The 20,634-nt window shown below is 45.3% G+C and overlaps 1 protein-coding gene across 4 annotated transcripts in view; it reads left to right on the forward strand.

Annotated features, from left to right (window-relative positions):
- ZNF185 (zinc finger protein 185 with LIM domain) overlaps positions 1 to 20,634 on the forward strand; it is a 56,147-nt gene that overhangs the window by 21,291 nt on the left and 14,222 nt on the right. For 2 of the 4 annotated variants that reach the window (XM_067304401.1, XM_067304402.1), the window contains exons 5-20: positions 1,502 to 1,540; positions 2,194 to 2,268; positions 3,107 to 3,181; positions 3,862 to 3,942; positions 5,035 to 5,118; positions 6,321 to 6,359; positions 7,016 to 7,099; positions 9,524 to 9,604; positions 10,052 to 10,120; positions 14,331 to 14,375; positions 14,758 to 14,865; positions 15,769 to 15,840; positions 16,873 to 16,971; positions 17,645 to 17,719; positions 18,375 to 18,470; positions 20,368 to 20,448. In XM_067304401.1, the coding sequence (XP_067160502.1) occupies positions 1,502 to 1,540; positions 2,194 to 2,268; positions 3,107 to 3,181; positions 3,862 to 3,942; positions 5,035 to 5,118; positions 6,321 to 6,359; positions 7,016 to 7,099; positions 9,524 to 9,604; positions 10,052 to 10,120; positions 14,331 to 14,375; positions 14,758 to 14,865; positions 15,769 to 15,840; positions 16,873 to 16,971; positions 17,645 to 17,719; positions 18,375 to 18,470; positions 20,368 to 20,448 (1,203 nt within the window). The remainder of the gene's footprint in view (positions 1 to 1,501; positions 1,541 to 2,193; positions 2,269 to 3,106; positions 3,182 to 3,861; positions 3,943 to 5,034; positions 5,119 to 6,320; positions 6,360 to 7,015; positions 7,100 to 9,523; positions 9,605 to 10,051; positions 10,121 to 14,330; positions 14,376 to 14,757; positions 14,866 to 15,768; positions 15,841 to 16,872; positions 16,972 to 17,644; positions 17,720 to 18,374; positions 18,471 to 20,367; positions 20,449 to 20,634) is intronic. The other 2 variants (XM_067304404.1, XM_067304403.1) reach the window with 2 other exon arrangements.

Below are 20,634 nucleotides of genomic sequence, written 5' to 3' on the forward strand. Positions count from 1 at the left end.
AGCAGAGCACAATGACCCTTCAGGGACCTAAGAGCTTGTAGGACTGGAGTCCTAAAATATAAAACTGTTGGGAAGGGCTTAGCCCTGTGTGTGAGCTCCTTGCTGCCTGCAGTGCTGTTGATGGGAAAGCATTGCTGTCTCTCCTGAGCAGTTTCCTGCCTACTCTTCCCTTTGCTGTGCCAGCTCTTGTCATTTCTGGTTGCAATTAGGACGTTTTCCCTGGCATGCCCTACCCTTTCTGCCTCCCTCTGCAATGTTGTGCTTATTGGTCACAATAAAATACTAACAGTGACATTTGTGACATTGGAAATATGACATCTGAAGGGGCCTCTTCATCTCATGCAAATATGTGAGGGACTGAAGTCAGCACCAGACACATGACAGGGATTCCAGGATACTCTGGATCCGTTCATGCTGCAAAGTGAGGACAGGCATTAGTATGCCAAGCTGGGCGACTACTCAGCCCCCCTGCAGCTCTCATCAAAGTACAGTGCTTGGGAGACTGCTAAGGAATGGGGCTGCAATGGGCTACACCCTGCTGGTGCCTGCTCAGAGGACGGTGCAGGAGCAAGAACTTGGGATGGTGCCCAGCACTCATCATGCTCCAGCTCATCCCATTCTGAGAACTCCACAGCTAGGCTATGCCTGCAGTGAGTTTGCATTTCTGTTTCTGATGGGGGAAAGATAAATCTGAGCTTGACAGTCACCTCAGATACACAGTGGTGAGCAGTGTAATCCTGCCCTCCTGCTAAGGTCTGACATCATGACTGACCCTGCTTTGAGCAGGAGGTTAGGCCAGGTATCTCCTGAGCTTCCTTACAGCCTGAATTATCCTCCGATCCTAAGGGCACCTGAACAGACAGATAATAGAGAGGGTAGTATCCAGGCAGGGATAGAGGGAGGCTGTCTGTGCCCAGTTTGATGGGAACCTAGTCCTTGAGGCCTGGCCATCATGGTCCCCACCTTGCTCTCATGAAGACTCCTCCAACCTAGTGTTGAAGCAGGTTCCAGGGACATCTCCTCCTGCCCTGATGCAAGGGGCCATATCCCCACCTAATGGTATCTCTTTCCTTTCCCTCTGGGGAGCTATGCTATAATCCTCTCCTGAGAACAGACACTCGGAAAAGTTATTGTGAAGCTGATGTTTTCTTGTGACAAAACAACAAAGATCTATACCCAGTTTTCCCGCTCTGTGTCTTCAATCTGAGGATTTATGTTTGAGCCAGCAGACACTGTCAGTGTGGCTAATTTTAACTGACTAACTCTAAAATTCGCTTTTCTGATAGAACTCTTTTATGGAGCATGTTCTGATGGTTATTCATTTTTAAAGAATCCCTCTGAGGTCAATTTTCTTGCAGTATCTGAGCTATCACCCAAGGCTTATCTGGCTAGACTGTTGGCTTGACAGCCATGTGTCCTGTGGACATTTCCTTCTAGTACTGCTGCTGCTGTTGTTTTTCCCTGTGTGTTCTCAATTGACTGATGTCTGTTCCTTGCACAGGTCTTCTGCCTCCAAGCCTCAGTCCGGTTACCTCATCAGGTTGGTATACAGAATCGCAAGAAGCACTTGGACTGTAGGTGAAGGAGAACTAGATCAGGAGCAACAAATATGAGAAATATTGTTCTCTTGGGCTCTTCTATTAGCTGGAAACATGGTGATGCTCAAGGAGTTCTTTGGTGAAAAGATATTCTTGGGTATCATGTATACCAGCTAGTTTGCTGGTGATGTTAACAGAAAATCAGATCTCCTCTGAACGATACAATGATCACACATGAAAGGATGAGTGTGCTGCGAAAATGTTCCACCATTCCACGATTCCACAGCACTGGTGATGGTTCAGTGTATGAACCACTGTGTTGTTCAGCTTCCTCTGACACATCAGTCATTCCCCACAGAGAATCTGATGCCTCCCTGATCCCAAACAGGTTGGCAATTCCTGTGATGCCATACTCAAGCCTGCATGGGAGCTAATTTTACAGTGTTGTCAAAGGCCAAGGAGTAGGAAAGCAAGGACTTTTCTCAGAGTGACTCTTCCAAGGAAGCACTGGCTAATTCTTTGTGTCCTGAGCCAACAGCTTGCTCCCAGCAGGGCACACAGATACTGTTTGGCCAAAGAATGGCTGCATGTCTCTCCTAGTTGTGGTTCCAAACTCTTCCCTGCAACAAATTTAGCATGTCTCCTTTCTCTCCAGGGGAGTGTTCACAAGAACCATTGATAAGACTCCTTCCTTGCCAGATTCTTCATCTTCCAAAGAAGCACAGAAAAGGTTTGTATGTCTTCATGTTCTTCATGAAACTGAGCTTTTAAATATTGTATATCTTTCTAGTGATCCTTTTACCTTGGCCAGTGCTTGTGGGATTCCACTGAGCTCCTTTAAATCCCTGCTAAACCCTGGAAGACCGGGACTGTTAAATGAACAGCTCCACTAAGATGACATAGGAAAGAGATATGGCATCAAACTCTGTATTTCCTTCACCAAAGCGTTGGAGGACAGTTGACTGTGAAACTACTCACAGATTTGGACTTAATTTGGCAAGTAGTTTTGACTGGGGCACAAATCAAAAAGAATCCTTGCAAAGCTGGAACACTTCACTTTGATGTTTCTATTGTCAGCTGTTTTGAAACCCACCTTGTTGTGAGAGGCACTTGCATTTAATTTTAGAAAACAAGATCTAAGCATAGCTCTGATCTCAGCAGATGCTTTGTTGCAGTTCAAGTTAAACTTTTTGAAACCCCATGTTTCCCCCTGTTTGATTCAGCTGGAGAGAAGCATGATGCCACAGGGTGTCTTCCTCCCTTTCGCGGGCTGATCCTGTGATGAAGTAGCGCTGTATCACAGAAGGGTATGCCCATACTGACTCTGACAACTCTAGTGGCCCTGGGGGGGGAAACAAAGTAGACTTCAAATCCTAGTCCAAGGCTGTGAAAAGAAGACGAATGCTGCCCTTCCATTAAATGGCATTCCCTGAATTCAGAGATTGAGTCTTTGGGATCACTGTGTTTTTCCCTGTCTTGTGAAGCATGAGTCCACCTGGGGGAGAGGGTGGCAAAGGGTAAGAGCTTAGGAGGGTCATGTTAACAGATGTGGTTTGTGCTATCTGCAGCACTGCAGTGAAGGGATCCAGCCAGTGCCGTTCTTCCTCTGGCTACAGGATGACAACTGAGGATTACAAGAAACTGTGAGTGTGCAAAGGGGAACAGTGTTTTCTGCCATGCACTGAGCAGCTGCTGCAGGAGATCAGCAGCACTTGAGCCTCAGAGATGAAGCTACCTGCATGTAGATGCCCAGTCAGGCTGATCACTTGATCAGCTGAGCATTGTAGAGCTTTCACTAGAAAGTGAATCATTTCCTGGTGCTACGTCCAGGCCTGTCTGGGCCATGAGGCATTCCTTGGCCTGGCAGTGGCCTTTGTGTGGAGCAAATTTTACTACTTGATCTTAACTAAGGCAGAAACTGGAGGATGCAGCCTGGGGGCTTGGTTTACAGCATTACTGGCCTTTCTGAAACCAGGAGAAAGGAGAGACCTCTTGGCAGAACAGAAAGGAGAGGCCTCCTGACATTTTTCTACGCTGCTTTTCATGTCAAAGACTGCCTCCGCCATTGAAGTGCAGCTGAGCATTTAACATCAATCTCCTTCTAGGCTTAACACCTGCACTAAGAAAACAAAATCCTATGTGTACCCCAAAGCACATGAAAAATACAAGTGTCTTCCCCACTCCTGTGCAACGCTTCCAGTGCCTGAACCCATTTCTACATGGCCTGCCCTTGGATTATTTAGGGTTTTGTTTGTGCTGCCTCTTGAACAGTCTGCAGAGGCAGTACCCTCACTCTGGTTTTCCCCTTCTCTTTGTATTTCAGAGCTCCATATAATGTCAAGCAAAGGTCAGTGGACTTGGATGAGGAGGATGTCCCTTTTACTCCAGATGAACATAAAAAGAGGTATGCCCTGCAGGGGACCACTGTTTTCTTGCAGGAGCAGTGGCAAGTGGACTTACTTCAGTTTAACTGTTCATTACTGGGAGGAGGGTCAATCTGATGAAGTTTACAGCTGATCCATTAGGGCTGACTGCAATAAAATAATAATAAGCAGATATTTCTACACAGAGCACATTTATGCCCACAGGCAGCTGCACTCCCAACAAAATATAATTAAAAGCCTGACATGATTCAACCTGACAGCGTAGCCCAATTAATTTGGCAGTTGGAGCTGGGTTGTGGAATTCATCAAGTGTATCCTGTCTATGTGAAAAGATAGAAGCATGCAAACAGCCTGGCAGTAAAGGGAGAAGTCCACCTCCCACAGTCTACACATGCGCCTTTGAGTCTGGACCACTTGGGGACCTTCATCTAAATCTGGATCCAGACTGGTCTCTCATTCCTCACGTCATGAGCAGGATGTGTTTTTCCCGTGTGACAGACCTGCCTGGGGTACAGCATCTGAGGCAACCAGAACCCTTGTTGCTTTCTAAAAGTCCTTGTTGTGTTTCTAAAAATGTTTTTTTCAGATGCAGGGCTTTTACAAATGAAAACTTAGTGATCTGTCCACTGGAGATAGACCCTCCTCCTCCCACCCCCCCCAAGAAATTTTTCTGAAATCAGCACTTCCTCTTTGATACGTTCAGTGGTTCTGACATCTGTATAGACACATACAATCCACGTAGCATGTCAGCTGCAAAGCCTGTATCCCATTTTTTGTCCCATGGTATGCTATATTGCAACAGTCCAGGTCTTGAGAAGGGGAGCTCTCTCTGCCCTCCTGGAGGAGGAATGATTTTCTTTTTTGCCTGACACTTTACATCTATGAGAGAGCACTGTGACCCAGTATGAAGAGCATGATTTATGCTAGGGAAAAAAATAAGACATTGTTACTCGTCTTAGCTCTGTCTGGATTTCATAATCTTTCCAGAGCATGGGAGCTCCATCAGGGTCAGCACAAGCCTCTACTGGCTTGTTCACCTATAGCCTCTTCAGGGCTACGCTCAGCAGCTACTAGCAGCATGAGCAGAATGTGACTCCTTCCTTCCCTTCCAGGACAGAGGCAGCCAACAGTGTCCTGAGACGCACTGCCAGCAGGGAACGTGCTTATGTCCTCTCAGCGGCCAAGAAAAGCAATGGGTGAGTCTTCATGGTGGAATTTTGGGGCAGAAGACAGGAAAGAGGCTGCTGAACACGGTCTCACAGGGTTGGTGGCCTGATCCAAAGACTCGCTGAAGGCAATGCGTGTATCTCTATTGAGTGGAAAAGACTTAGCTGCCAGCTATCTAGAAGTACCAAGGAGATTCACTGGTTTTTGCAGAATGGGACAAATCTTCTAGAAATCTTGAGACATCTCTCCTACTGAGAGGGATAACATTTCAGGAAGAAAAAAACCCCATATTTTCCCTAATTCCCTGGAACTGACAACTAAGACCCAAGTTTTCAGACTCAATTCTTAGCATTCCTCCTCTCTCCAGTTTCATTGCAGGAAGTAGTGGGATGGAAGGGGCAAGCCATAAAATATATAGACCACTGTAAGAAACTGCATCCGGTTTGGGTCAGCTTTTTGGGACAGAGTCTGTCTTTATGCTGTATTTGAGCAATAGCTAGAATGACAAGATCCTGATCTTAATTGCAGCTTCAAAGTAATTCTGTGAAAAGCCCTAACAGTAATGTGTAGAAGGGTGTGTGGGAGCTCCTGGTGTCTGAGGCTCTGTTGTCCATCTCTTTCCTGGGAGGAGAAAGGCAGATTTCCAAGATCTCTGATCTCCCAGGAACTGTTATGATGAGCTTTTTGCAGCTCCCTTTCGGTGTGAATCCTTTTCCTCCTGATGTAACTCAGGATGACACAATGAGGCACCGGGAGGTTGCTAGTGCAGGGGAAAGCAGGGAGGGGATGTGCTGGCAACACTCGACAGTGCCCAGAAGGAAAAAAGTTCTTGGGTAGGATTCATAAGGGCATTAAGAAGGGAGTTTGCACTGGCTACTAGTTTCTCTGATGCACCAAAGATGGTGTGCTGTGTAGGGAGGCATGTTTGTGTGCAGGGATAAAAACAACCATCAGGAAGGTATAGAATCAAAAAGGCCCTTTGGGGAAACTCCTTTACTTCACGTTATAACTGGCTGCTCTTCCTATGTTTAGCTTATCTGCTCTGTAATTCGCACAGGTCTAACACACCCAGTCCCTGTCAATGCTGCCCAAATGGTGCTATGTGATCCCTAATACCATGCACCATATGAGTCAATTATGGGTCAGAATCCCCTTGGGAGCTGCCCCTGCCCAAGGTCTGATTTTTGCCTCCAAATTTTTCTCTAACTGTTATCTTATGCTTCCTTTGCAGCAGCCCAACACAAGAATTCCCACCCTTGTTCGCCAAGAGGTGGGTCACTGATTCTGCTCTGGAAATGCTGCTGGAGCTGTGTGTCTGTGTACAGTACCAGGGATACTGTTAAATGCTGGGGCAGGAGGTTCCCAGGTGTTTCAAAGTGGAGGAGGGACGCTTAGCTGAAAAGCGGGATACTTTGGGCCGAATGATGCTGTTTTTTGAGAGCCCACAGTGTCATAAACACTGAGACTGCAGTATTGATGATGTTTGGGTTATGGGCCACCTAAAGTAAGAAGTGATTGCATGGACTTGTTCGCTGCCTTTCTTCTTCCAGGGGAGGATAGTTCCAACCAGCAGTGCCAATATTCCTCAGGCTTCAGGCATTTGACTTCTAAAGCAGACAGTGCTATAGGGAAATGATGTCCAGGGCATTTTCTGAAACTTAAGCATCAGCTGATGCCATTTGTAAAGTGACTGTGGCAGACATAAAAATGTCATTGACTTGGGCTGAAGGTCTCACTTAATTCAGCCAGTTGAGATACTCACCAGTAGCAGAGTACGTGGAGCACGGGGAGCAGGAAAAATATGCCCCCAAGGGAAACAGAGGAAAAGTATAGCTTAAGGGAAAACAAAAATAAACTGCTTGGATTAGTTGGCAATGAGGAATGGGAAGCAATGTGATCTTTCTCTCTTTGTTTGCCTTCTGAAAGAATTGAGATAGAAGAAGAAGAAGGACAGCAGAGGAGGAGTTCGACAATGTCTGATTCATGCAAGTTTACACCAGAGGGCAACAGGTATTGGCCTCATACTGGATTAATGTGTTGACCAGCTCTGATGTCAGGTCCACTGACTTGTCGTCTTTACAGATACTGCATTTAACTGCAAGGTGGCCAGCTGAACACAGCTGGGGACAGAGGTTTCTCGAGGTTTCTCAAAAGAGTCTTTCCACAAGACCCTGATTGCCTCTTCCTTGCAAAAAGGGAAGGATCCAAAATGAAAACTGATGTGAACTATCTCAGGGAAACAAATGGGCAGGCATGATGACAGGGCCAGAGGATCTGAAGGTACCCAGCTGACAGCCCTGGTGAGTGACAGACTGTATTTAACTACATGCCAGCTCTGGCATAAGTTGCATGGTGCAAACCTGCCGCAGAGCCCCTCTCTTGATCTGAAGGCTTAGGGGTGTTCACACTCCACAGCCCAAATCAGTCTTGTGTTCACAAGGTGCTCATATGCCACAGGAATGAGCCTGGCACCAGTCCTGGAGAAACAACCCGCGATAAGAGTCAGGGCAGGTTTTGATGAGCTCACCTCCCCATCAAGCAGCCATCAGATAATAATGATTTTCTTTTACTAGCAACCTTGGCTGCATGAACTGACCCCATCACCTGGGCATGAAAGACTCAATATCTCATTATTTCCAGGCCCCTGTGCCAGCTCACAGCTTTTGTTAGACTTAAGATTTAATTATTCTGCCTTGATAGCAACAGATAGGTGTGACCTGAGAGGTTCATTATCTTTAAATTGATCTTTGCTGTGGCAGTAAACGTTAGCCTCATTTCAAGCCACCAACCCATTCCAAAGGCTACGCTTAAGCCCAAGTGAGTGCAGAGCCATACAGAGCTGTGGCAGACAGGCTGGAGTGTTCTTGCCATGGCATGCAAGGCCTGGGGACAGGCTGTCTCTTACCTAAAGGAGAAGCAGTGACATCCTCTCCTAGTCCACACTGGTCAGGAACCTCCGGCATGTGGTGTGGGGCTGAGTGAGACTGATATGGAGGTGGAAATGTTTGTCACAGGAGGGAGAATCCTGCTCTGAATCAAGCAGATTCATTTAATTCAGGATTCAGCTCTCTATTCCCACTCTGAGGGGTGGCTTGGTGCCAGGCAGCAGCATTATTGGCTTCTCTGCCACACTGGTCCTTAGTGGGCCCTGCAGGGAGTCCAGTAGATGAGGCCTTTCAGCCCGGTGCGCTTTGTTTTCAGGATGAAGGAGCTGCCTCATGAATTTCAGTTGCAATTTTGTGCCGTTGCGGTATAGGTCTGAGGCATGGCTGGGAAGCAGTTGCCCTCCCTTCCTCACATATTACACATATGCACATAGTGAAAACAATTTTGTGAATAGGCTGAAATTTAATCCGTACGTTTGGGGAAGCTATTTTTTAGTGCAAACTCAAATGTTGGGGATAGGAACAACCACAGCTGTGTTAAATAGGAAAAGCCAGTTTCTGACAATCAAGCATTTCAGCAGAAAGGCAGACATTAAGTCACATCTGTGCAACTCCACATAGGGGCAGCTGCTGGTGTGGATCCTTATGCAGTGGGGTCTGGTCTCTCGCTGCCCAGGAGGCAGACACAAGAGCTGGGGGTGGGCAGGCAGGCAGGATGGGTCCCCACCAGGAGAATGCAAGAAAAAAGTCTTCTGTTTTTCATGCTTTATTACTTTGGGGTAGTTTTGCCAGTATTAATACACTAGGAAAAACACAGTTGCATCTTCCCAGAATGAGCCAAGGACAACAGCAATGTCTCCGACCAGGTAAGTGTTTTAGTACAGCTAGGATATCTTGGACTTCTTTTGCTGCTGTATCAGCCCATGCGTAAGCTGAAAGTCAGAGACTTCTGTGAGCGCCGCTCTGGAAGGTGAAGTGCAGCAAACTTGTCAGCCTCGTACATGGAACACTTTTCTTAGACCCAGGAAGCCATTTTAGAAAGGTCTCATGCCTGGAATAATATAAGTCCTGCACGATCTGACAATATCATAATAGAAGTGATCAAAACCTAAAAGGAATTTCTGGGGAGGGAGGAAGCCCCAAACTGCTGAACTCTTTCTCGCCAATTGTTTATAGTGGAATCATTTGCAGGTTTTCAGTTGCTTTCAGCTTTGTCTGTTTGTCTGAATTCCTGATTTAAAAAATGTTGAAATGGTTTTCCGCAGCACTGAAAACAGTGCTTTGGTCACTGATTTTGTGTTGTTATTTTTCCTCTCTGCATCTCACTGGCAGAGGGTGGATATTCATGGTAATATCAGTGTTTTTAAATTAAGAATTGCTTGTGATAAAGACTACTTTGTAAGTGAATGCATTGCAAACAGTGGTGTTTGTTTTCTGTTTTATTTATTCGCAGAAAGGAACATTTCAGTGCAGGAAAATTTTGGCCAGCTGCAATGGGAAGCCAGCTTGCTCAGGAATGACAGTTTTTTTTCTTTTCCTTGCCTTGCAGCACTGAAACAGGCAGTAAGTGCCCAACAACCGCATCCTTGAGTGAAACTTCACAGAGAATCTCCACTCATACTGAAATCAGGTAGGTCTGTTGGCTCTGTATCTTCCTAAAGCTCCACTAATGATAGCAACAGAGATGTTGCACTGGCAAGTTTGGCTCTGCTTTGTTTTATTTGCCCAGATACACATGATTGTTCTGGACCCTGCAGTCACAGAACAATAAATACTATAGCATGGGGATACTAAGAAAGCAGCACTCTACAAAAGCATTAGCAATCTGGGAGGAAATATACCCAGTTGGAAGCTGTGGGCCTCCCACAGCTTAAACATCACCCCATTCTTTCTGATCAGAATATGAGCACAGAAATTGCAGGTTTCTATCTCCTAGACTGATCAGGCTTTTGTTTTAATCCAGTCCCTGCACTGCACATATCACACTTCCAACAAGCACCTTGCCTCACACTTCCGGTGCCCCAAATTGTGTCCCCATATCTTTCCTACCTAATCATTCTTGTTGTTTTGCTTGCAGAAATGGTGAAAACAGCCAGGCCCCTAATGGGGATTTCTCATCTGAAACTGGGTCACAGCATGGGGACGGGTAAGTAATTGAGAAAGGCTCATCTGTGCTACTGAACATAAAGCATAACCCCATTTTTTGCTCAGAAATAATACATACCTGCTAGTGGTCTCAAACAGATGGGATCTCTCCAGTCATGGTCCTGGGCTGCTCTCCAAGAGCATCATCTGCTGGCTAGGCTGCAACTTGTCAGATATTTCTATTCCTCCTTCACCTCCCTCAGGGATTCTCCTCTCTGGCTCAGAACCTAAAGAATCTCTTTACACTTTTCTTTTTGCTCCAATTGCTGTCCCACTGCCCTCCTTAAGGAGCTTCTTCCATGGCCTTTGTGGTACAAGGCCTGCATGGTGCAACACTGAGTCTAAGTCACTGGTGGCTCCTGCTGATTTTGGTTCTGTTCCTCTGCACCCTGTAGAAAGTCTGCTGGTGATCAGGGAAGGCTGGACATTGGGAAAGTATAAAGAGTTCTGGGATATGGAGGAAACTCTAAGAAAGAAGGAACTGAAAGGCATAGGGACAGGTGCTGTGGGCAGAGCTCAAAAGTCAGAGCTCCTCACAGCTTTGAAACTGTGTTTTTGCACAGGTGAGGCAGGGAACTCACAGCTATGGTCATGAATGCTTCATTCACTCAGTAAAGTGTCAGACCCTTTGAATGACAGGACTCAGACTCATCTCTCCTTCCTTGAGTGCTCACCTGAGGATCCTGCTTGCCCAAGGCTTGCTCTTTTGTTGTTGGAGACAGGCACTTCTGGAGTGTGATTCAGCCCACACATTCACACTACTCCTGGAGATGGCCCTCTCTCTCTATTGACCTTGGGAGTGGAGAGCAGCATGATCAGGGAGCCTGGTCTCCCAACTTAGATATCTTCATCAAATAACAGTAGATGTGCTAAAGACTCCAGTGCTCTTTTTGGTCTACATGGGGAAAAAGGAACCTGGCAGATCCAGGACAGTTTATATGGTGTTTCAGAAGTGCCAGTGTTATTTTCAGCACTTTAGTGCATATGCATCTCTCACCCCTTGGGAGTCCTTGGCTGTGTGTGTAGGAAAGCATGAACAAATACACATATCAGGAAATTTATCCTGATTATCTTCAGTAGCAAAGTGGCTGAGAAGTCTGAAGGGACCTCCAAGGAGGAAGCAACAACAGATGAATCCAGCCTAGCTGTAGACAGAAAGTGTCACATAAACCAAGCCTGAGTGCTGCTGGCTGGTCTAGATTCACATACACGCTGGGCAGAAGACCATGTCCTATGTGGTGCACTTGTTTTCCCTGTTTCTCTGAGGAAGAGGTAGCTCCTCTCTGCAGAAGAACACTTCTTCACTTAGTGACTGAACAGTGGAGCAGTTAGCTAGTTCTGCCCAAGGGACTCTGTTGTTTCTGCCTGTACAGATGCCTCTGAATTTAACCTTGGTCATATCCTCTAGCCCTACTGAGAGAGATCACTCCCTACTTGTATGCTTATGTCCAGTAATCTCTATTCTCTGGATTGTACACAGAAGTCTGTTTCAGATTTCTGAAACATATCCTATGTTAGCAGGAATCTTTTTGTTCTCAGTATTATCACTCAGAATTTTTGGCTATGTCTAGATTGGAGCAAGCCGCGTTGTCCATCTGTCCTCACCTCTCACTGTGTTGGGCTTAAGTAGCTGTAGAAGGCTTGGATTTACCAAATGAGTTTCTGTAGCATGTACAGTCAAGTGCAAAACACTTTCTATCTCTTATCAGTGAATAAAAAGCTAAAAACGTTCCCAAACCAGTATCTCAGACTGAAGCAAAGTCTAGAGCCCTGGAGAAAAGGTAGAAGCTGGGCTGTTTTCATGGTCATTCAGCCAAGGACTAAATATAACTAGGATATAAAGGATAAATATATCCTTGTATGTCATTGTGGGGAAGGCCTGATTATAAGGCACTCATGGTGGTTAAGGGTCATTTAGATCACATGGCTGCTCCTAATTGTGAGTCAGTCTCCCAGAGAAATTAGAGGATGCCTTATTATTTAAGCCATCTAAAACTGGAGAGACATAACTGGCAGGGAAGGAGACAGACACACATCTCAACAGGTCTGGGGGAATGAATGTTGGGTATAGTTGGGCACAAAGAGGTCCCACTGGTGGACCTGTAGGAAGGCCACTCTGGCCCATGAACAGACAGAGAGCAGCTGTCCTAGGGTACTTGTGCTCACCTGAGCGAAGGGGTTATCAGTATGTCACTCCAGAGAGCAAGGCATTTCTCTGACTACCCCGTGAACTGGAATCAGGCCCATAGCACTTAGAAGGTTGGCCCTTCCCATCCATATTGGGCTAGTCCCATTTTGTGCTCTCCTAACTAACTGGCAGTAGACTGTCCTATGATGATACAATATAAATGCTATGAGGTCATACCTTACCTTTTCTAGTGACAAACATCTTAAGCAAAAGTCTGAGCTGTTCTCATGGAATGAACTGGCCTCCAGAGCAACCGCAGTTTCCACAAACGGAAGGTAGAGTTAGTGTGCAATTCCGTCATTGACTTGAGTATTGTGCAAATAACAAACTGCTGCTCTAGAACTGTATGGTAACTCTTGATGGCAGTTTACTGATGGAAAAACACAGTTCAATCTGTGCTTTACAGCACTGCAGCAGTTTCTCTAAAATGTTATTTAGGAAGGGGGGAAAATACCCTCTTTCAAATAAAAAGTTTTGATATTTTGTTCTAGTTTTTTGCTTTATCTTTATGATACAAGAAAAAATATCATTTGCTTTTGTGGGTCATTTTTGCATTTTCAGAATTTGCTCCCAAACTTAAACCAATTCCAGAATTTAAGTTTCTTTATTTTAAAGAGTTCCATTCTACATATACCTCTAGACATCCTACTTTTGCAACAAGAGACACCTTTCTTAAAAAAAAAAAAAAAAAAGAAGAAAAATTATACTTCCTCTGAACCATGTGGCAAACCAAAAGGTTCAGTGACTAGCAAAAGTTGTGTCCTGACTCTAAAGTATGGTGCCAAGTAGTAAAAGATGGCTTAATTGCAGGCAATACAGTGTAGCTGATCTGAGTTTTGTTTCCTAATGCCCAGCTGAAGCCCACCATCACTGCTTGCTTGCCCTTTGTGTGTGAGAAAATCACCTTCCATTTCCACAGCTTGTTTCATCCAGCAGGAACACAAGCAATTAATTTAAAACAGTGGTGTAACATAGTTGAGAACCACTCTTCACTGCTATCTCTTTCTCCTTCTTCTTTCTCCACCCAACACCTTCTCCAGACCCTGCCTTCTTTCCCCAGTCCTCCAGGACCTGTCCTTGGCAGGATCCTGCCCCCTCCCTTGAGCACTGGCTTTTCTGGCATGAAACCAAGCTCATACCCAATGGAGCTCCTTAGCTTGGGCTCCACACCGTGCTGTTCTTCACTGCTGTGTCAGTGGATCTTGCTGGAGGCACACCTACCTCTCTGGAAAACACTGTTTTAATTTGGTCCAGGAACCTCTGTGAGTCTGATGACTAGTTCTCAGAGATCCACTAAAGGTGATCCACTAAAACAACTCGGTTCCTGCCTGCTCTATGGCAGCGTGTGGTAGTCTGTATAGCAGTCTATTTCACAACGTTTCTAGGTAATCTGCACCCTCACTGGAAAAATTTTAGGGCTCTGTAAATCAAAAAAGGTTGCAAACTGCTCTTTTAGGCTGTGACTGTGCTTTTGTCCTGCCTGAGAAAGTGGAAGTGAGAGAGGAAAGGTGCTGCCCCCAGAGAGACTGTAGCATGCAGAAGAGAAGAAGTTCAGTGAGAGCTGTTCACCCGTGTGCTTTATCACTGCTCGCAGCCAGGAAACAAGAAAACAAAAGCGTACAGTTTTGGATTAGACACTTGAAGTTCCCCATCTCGTCAGCTCCTCTGAAGCAAGCCTTCCTTTCTGTGCGTGCAGATGGAGGTGCCTGTGCTACAGCTGTGGGCTGTAGGACATCCCACTGTATTTGGCAGTGCCCTGGCTTGAACTTCTGTATGACTCCATACCACTGGCATCTGTCATATGTTGATGATGTTCAAGGTTACTGACTGCTCCTTCGCATTTGATAAACACTGAATTTCCCCAAAGTGTCTTGCCATTTTACCTATAAAAATACACTGAGGAACATCTTCGAGAAGATTTAGGGATTTCTTCTTTTCTCTTCTTTTTAATGCATAAGTAAATAATTGCATAACATTACCCACAGCAAAGATACTTTCTGAAATTGTTTTCTCTCCTTTTCAGTTACCTGGAAAACACAGAAGCCAACAATGGATTTTACCCACCAAAGTAAGTGTAAAGCCTATTAGCCTTGTAAAATTCACTTTTTCTTGTTAACTTTAGAGTGAGAGGGGTCTTGCCTGACATAGTACTGCCCTAACAAATGTGTTCTGGGAGCAGCATTTGCATGTACTTACAAAGGGGTGTGAACCTGATGCACCCGCTCAAAATGTGCTGAGATCTTTCAGCTTCTTTCCTTGCACTGGAATGAGTCGTTTGGATCTGTCTCTGCCCTTCAGGTCTGCTGCAGGGAAGTTACTGAGCTAATCAGGAGGTAGGAAAAGATATAATGTTCCAAACAGGAAAATCTCATGTTTGATGTTGTTACTTTTTACACCATTTTCCAACCTGCCAGGCTTCCTTCTGTGAACCATGAATTTCCTTCTCTTAGCAGGTCCAACTCTGGTTGCAGGGACAAAATTGCAGATGCTACAGCCAAGCTGCACTGTCAGTACGAGATCTCTCAGTACCTGGATGATGCAAAATCTGAACCTGCAAGGTCAGGGACTGATGCTGGTATTCATGGTGCTGCTAGCAAGCACACATATGGGCAGGAGAATAAAGAGCTTGCCTACCATAGAATTGGAAGCAGAATCCAAATTGTGCACCAAAATGAAGGGATACAGAAAATGCAAAGTGGCCAAACAGTGGGATCAGCATTCTTTCTGTTCACTCTCACTCATCAACCTTTCTTCTACAGAATCAGCCTCGAAGCAGCTACAGCAGCTTTCTGCTGTTCCAGTTCCGCTTTCTTATTGTTTTTTGCATTGATCTCAAAAGTGCTTCCATTCTACATGTTTTTTTAGAGTGTGCTTGCTCCCCTAACAGTGTCAGAGGCACAGAGTCAGGACAGAATTGCCACTATTGGCACCAAACACACTAAACTCCCAGAAGCTTGCTTTCTTCTCTTATTTTAGTTGGTTGTTTTGAGTCTTGAGGCTTGACATGAGCAAATGATATCTTCCTACCTCCTAACTGAGGTGAGGAGGACCACAGGGCTCCCAGTAAGATAGGGTAAAGCCCAAGCCCTATAGTTGGTGCTAGTAATGTAGGAACATCTTCCCCAAAAACATTCATGTTGTGCTTTGTCCCAGGAGCATGATCTGTGACAGGACAGAAGAGTGATGTATCTGGCCAGGACTTGTGCAAATTTAGGCTGAGTAACTACGTTGGTTCCACTAACAGTCTCTATTTTACTTGATTAGAGATAGTGAGAATGTTTTTCTGAAGGAAAAGCAGTCTTCTGAGAAAATTACTCTCTGTCTTCTGGTCTCATATAAAATGCATTGCTGTTATTTCATACAGTGAGTCCCCTGAACTCATTGAACTCATTGAATCCCCTCTTGAAGCACTGTAAAAGCCTTTGGCAAGCCATGAAGCTGTTCATTCCTTCCTTCGACAGGTCTAATGTCCCCTGTCCTCCTACTGACAGAGCCCCTGTGCACCTAGAGGACACAGAATATTACTTTAAAAGGTAAGACTGGGGTAAATTTAGCAGGGGTATGAATGATGCTGAGGATTAAGGGAAATCTGAAGTCCAGATGCTCTGGGCAGGCACAGAATTAAGCCTTTTAGAGCTCTCATCCCAAAGATGTAGAGTAGTGAAGGAATAGGTCATGTGTCTTCTCAGTCCAGCTCTTTGTCTTTATAATTCTTCCTTGAAAGCATGACTGAGGTCAGGTTTCCTTGGCTAGTACTCATCATCTGGAACAGTATTGTTGGGCAGAAAACATTCCACCTTCCACATTGCAGGGGAAAAGGCAGACCTATAGAGAGCTTCTGTGTATTGTGCCTCACAAAGCACAGCTCCAACACAGCCATTTCCCAAGTAGTTCCCTCAGAGTCCACCTCTGTACTTAGCATGCTGGAAGGACTCCTTCTCTGATAGATCCAACTCTTCTCGGAGAGACAGCAACACTATTACACCAAAGGTCTAGTGGTAAGTCTCTGTGCGCCTTGAGAAAAGGGAGTTTGACTGAGAAAGGCAGGGGAGGTGAAGCTGTGTTAAGTAGAGTCATTGGTACACAGAATGAGTGGTGCTGGCTACAAGAAAACCTCCAAAATATTGCACAGGGAGTAACACTTGAAATTTAGCCTCAGAAATGATAAAACACCATTATCAGACGTGTCATCTGTCCTGACATACACAGTCCTGATTTATGATCTGGCCTCCATAAGTTATCGAAGATTTTGCAGGTCTACTTTCATGCTAGAAAGCAGCATATTTGTCTAGAGTAAACACAGTTTGGACTGGTATTTTAAAGAGCTAATTTTACCCTGTGAAAATGATGCTGCTTGACTTGTCCACTGAAGTCCAAGCAGTTAAGCAGCGCTTAGTGCCTTGCTGAAGTAAGTGCTTCATTGTGCTGCATACAGCTTAGCCCTTGGAATATCCTCCACTGAAGCCCTGTGGCTTTCATACCTTTCAATGTGCACTGAACTGAGCTGTCATTTGTTTTCAGTACTGACAGTCATTGCATCAGTGAGGTTTCTCCTCCTTTGCCAGGTCTGCCCAAGGTTATGAAGAGGAGAACATCCCCAGAGAAAGGGGGCATGAGAGCACATGGACCACAGATGAACATAAATCAGAGCTGTGCCCAGGAGGGTAAGTGATCCATAGGACTCACCCAAAGTAGCTATTCACTTGATACTTCTTGTCTTACTCTGTTCCCAATGTAACTAAGAACACAGCAGAGCTCCTCTGCTTTGCACCCAGGAGTGAGGACTTTATAATGGCACGTTATGGCACACTGTCAGGGGAGAGCCAGTTGGATGAGGTACACTCATACAGTATACAAAGTTAGTTTCTGCCCTGACAGCACATTAAGTCCTTTGGCATCAGCACTGTTCCCTTGGTACTAGGGTGGCATATTTTAGCTTCTGCTACCCAGAGATCTCACCAAGTACTATCCAAGCATTTATGAATGCTGCAAAATCATGTATGAGGGTGTCCTGAGATGTTAGAAGCATCTGTCTGAGGAATTCTAGTAACGCTAATTCTGACACTTTTTCCTGTGCCTAGTGTTTTCGTACTGTGACAGTCTCAGATAAATAGCCTTTAGCTGTGATTCTCCAAGTTGGAGTGGGATTTATACACATGATTCCCATCAGATCTGGTCAAAATTGAGCATCTAAATCACTAGGGCAGTTTGGAATAGCTCAGGCCTTGCAAACAGTGCCTCCTGCTCCCTGCCTGATGGCTTCTGTCTAGGGAATGGATGTCTACCAACTCAAGCATGTTTTTTCTTCACTGCCTTCAGCAAAGATCTTTATTTTAGGTTTTCTGACTCAAACAACCATACTGAGAAGCGAGAAGAACCTCCTGACCATGACACCCACCCAGAGACTCCCAGGTCAAAGGAACACACTGAATTTAAACAGAGCATGGCTAAGTAAAGAATCGGAGAATAACCCCCCTGCCTTTGCCTGTAGGATGAGGGTTGTTTCTTTGCATGTCCTCCCCCACATCAGCACATTAATAAAACCTTCTTCTAGGTTGCCGCCATATGCCTGATGCTAGTGTACTTGTATTGAGTGACCCTCTTAGCATGCTTTCATATAAAAGCCTGGAAGAAAACATCCTAATTAGCTGGAGGCATCAAACACTGTCGAGCTGGACTGCCAAGAGTTGCTGCCTAGACCTTCAATTGCCAATAAGCAACACACTCTGGCATGTGGCAACGGCTCCATGCAGCATCAGATGTCAGGCTGCACTTTGGTCACCCTGGGCACAGGACCATTTTCCTTCCCACTACCCTGCTGCCCTGCGACTCCACTGGGTTTGCGGTAGCTGCCTGTGTGTGTTCAGCCTGCCTCCTGCAAAACAGTGCAGGGAAAACTGTCCAAATAGAAGGACTTTGTGGACTTATTTCTTTCCTTTTGTCTGTGTTTTCCCCCTAAATTTGAAGGGTTGAGGCTCTTGACCAAACTGGACTTCCTCACACATGTGTTTCAGTGAGCAGCCCATCTCCAAATAAGCTTGTAATCCAGGCTGCTCTTCTCCCCCAGGTCCACGACATATCCCAAGGACAGCACCAGCAGGAGCATGGACATTAACAAGGGGATCTTGTCCTGTGTGCAGAGTGAAGAAGCTGTTTCAAGAAGGCAAGAGAAATGATGGGATTTCTTATTCTGATGAGCGAACATGGGGAATTTACTGCAGGTGGCTCTGGAGAAGGGGACTGAGGATGCTGTGTTTGGGGTCAGGAGTCACCAAGCTGGGCTTTCTTCATGAGTGCGCGCAGAGATGCATAGGCGAATGGTGGTACAGCAGACAGCATGTTAGTGAGAACTGTGGAGGTGGGAGCTCAGGAAGGGACACTGGGAAAAACAGCCAGGAGACAGCAATAGTGTCAGTGTCCTTTTGAACTGCTGGGTCCTTTCAATGAAGGCAGCTATCCCAGATGTACCACAAGTTGTAGTTCATCATGAGGGGAGGCAGAACATGCTGGGACAGATTATTCCCGGTCCTCAGGGATGTGAATGAAAGTTAGACTGCTGAAGAAAAAAGGTACAGAGAGGAAACCACCCCATTTTCTCCAGCAGCCCACAACAAAGTGAGACAGATGGATAAAAATCAGGCAATCCCTTGCCCATTCCATGCCTATCGCCCCATCATGGCCTTCCTATGGATAAGCTTTCAAGCTTACCAAGCTTCCAAGTTACTGAGAGAAATGCAGAGCCCTTATCTGAGAGTCCTAGTGCTTCCAGGTGCAGTGAGTTTGGATCAGCTTGATCAGGGGAGGAGTCAGGAGTGTTTCTGCAGCATTCCTCCACCAAAGGACTCTGGAGTTATCTCCTGCTCTTTTCTCTTGGCCATAGTTATTTTAATTAAGCCTTTAGATTCAAGCAAGTACAGGACATCAAGCAAGTACAGCCAAGGAGTGACTATATTACTGCCCACCCACCTGAACCACTGTACCTGCCCACGTGTATGTCCGTAGCCTGCAGCAAAAGCAAGGTTTTGTGACTTAGATTAACCCTTACACCATGAGCTAAGCTAAATCCAATAGCTTTGTATTTGCTACAAGCTGGGACCATACAAGTGGACAGTTACTATTGAGGCTGAGCTCCTGGACAAATGCATCTTCTCTATGCACTTACTCAGAATATCCCAACTTGAATGGGAATCTATTGTAAAAATGAAACTTCAGTGAACATTATTGTTTTGCTAGAAGTAAGAATTTGAGATACCTACTTTTGTTGTAAAATAATCAAAATAAATAGCTTTGGCTTTCTCTTGGGTGACTGTACCAATTCTCTTTGTTGGCTTATATGCTTACTTTGTGAAATTGTAGGAACTGAATTAGTGCTGGTGAAGGCAAGCCCTCAGCTAAAACCAAGTGAAGTGTAAGAGTTGTCTCTTCTTTCATCAGCCTCAACGTTTCAGGGTAGGATCTTTGAAAGCATTTTGAGAATTAATTTCTCAGAGTCTGATTAAATGCAGAGTTTTGGTGCAGGAATCCATGCCAGTTTCACATTTTCTGCATTTACACAGGATATCAAATACTCCCAGAGGGGTTAGTGTTCATATAGAGGGGTGCACAAACGCACAAAAACAGACAGAAAAAGTGAACGCTTTTCCCTAGATTAATGTAGAGAGATGTAAATCCAGGGTTGCTCTGCAATGCGTGCAGAAATCTAGTGCATGTATCTCTGAGATGGTACCCAGATGAGGCCAGCTCATGCTCTTAGCAGTCTGAAATATAATGCAGAGGTACTGGATAAACCATGATGATTATAGTTAAATGAATTCAAGTTTGGAAAGAGTGAATAGGTAACCGATGCTCATCAGGAGCTATATTTTTCTTCCTTTCGATTTTTGAAGAGAACTGTATTTTCCCTCATTTTTTTTTCACATCTCTGTGGATTACCTGACATCCTCCCACGCAGGAATACTTTTCTTGAGGCAGGAGATTCACCAGGGGTTGTATCTACATCCTACAATTCTCCTATGCTCAGTTGTACATTTGCAGACGATAATGGTCTTCTGTCTTGGCAGGTCCAGCTCCCTACCTAGAGAAAGCAGCATCACCGCTCCAGAAACCCAATGTGCAAATGAATCTGACCCACGCCTGGAAAGGTATGGAGTGAGGGGACCAGGCCTGTCTTTGCTGTTGCCTCACACATCTTGTATTCTCCTGCATGTCCTTGACTAATTCCCTGTTTGAAGGCATTACAAATGCTCCTTTCTTGGCTAGTGCAAATGGGAGGGAGCTGAATTCAGAAACCAACATAATCATGATATTGCTGCATTTACCCACCACAG

Source organism: Apteryx mantelli, chromosome 13 (assembly GCF_036417845.1).
Source record: "Apteryx mantelli isolate bAptMan1 chromosome 13, bAptMan1.hap1, whole genome shotgun sequence".
NCBI lineage: Eukaryota > Metazoa > Chordata > Aves > Apterygiformes > Apterygidae > Apteryx > Apteryx mantelli.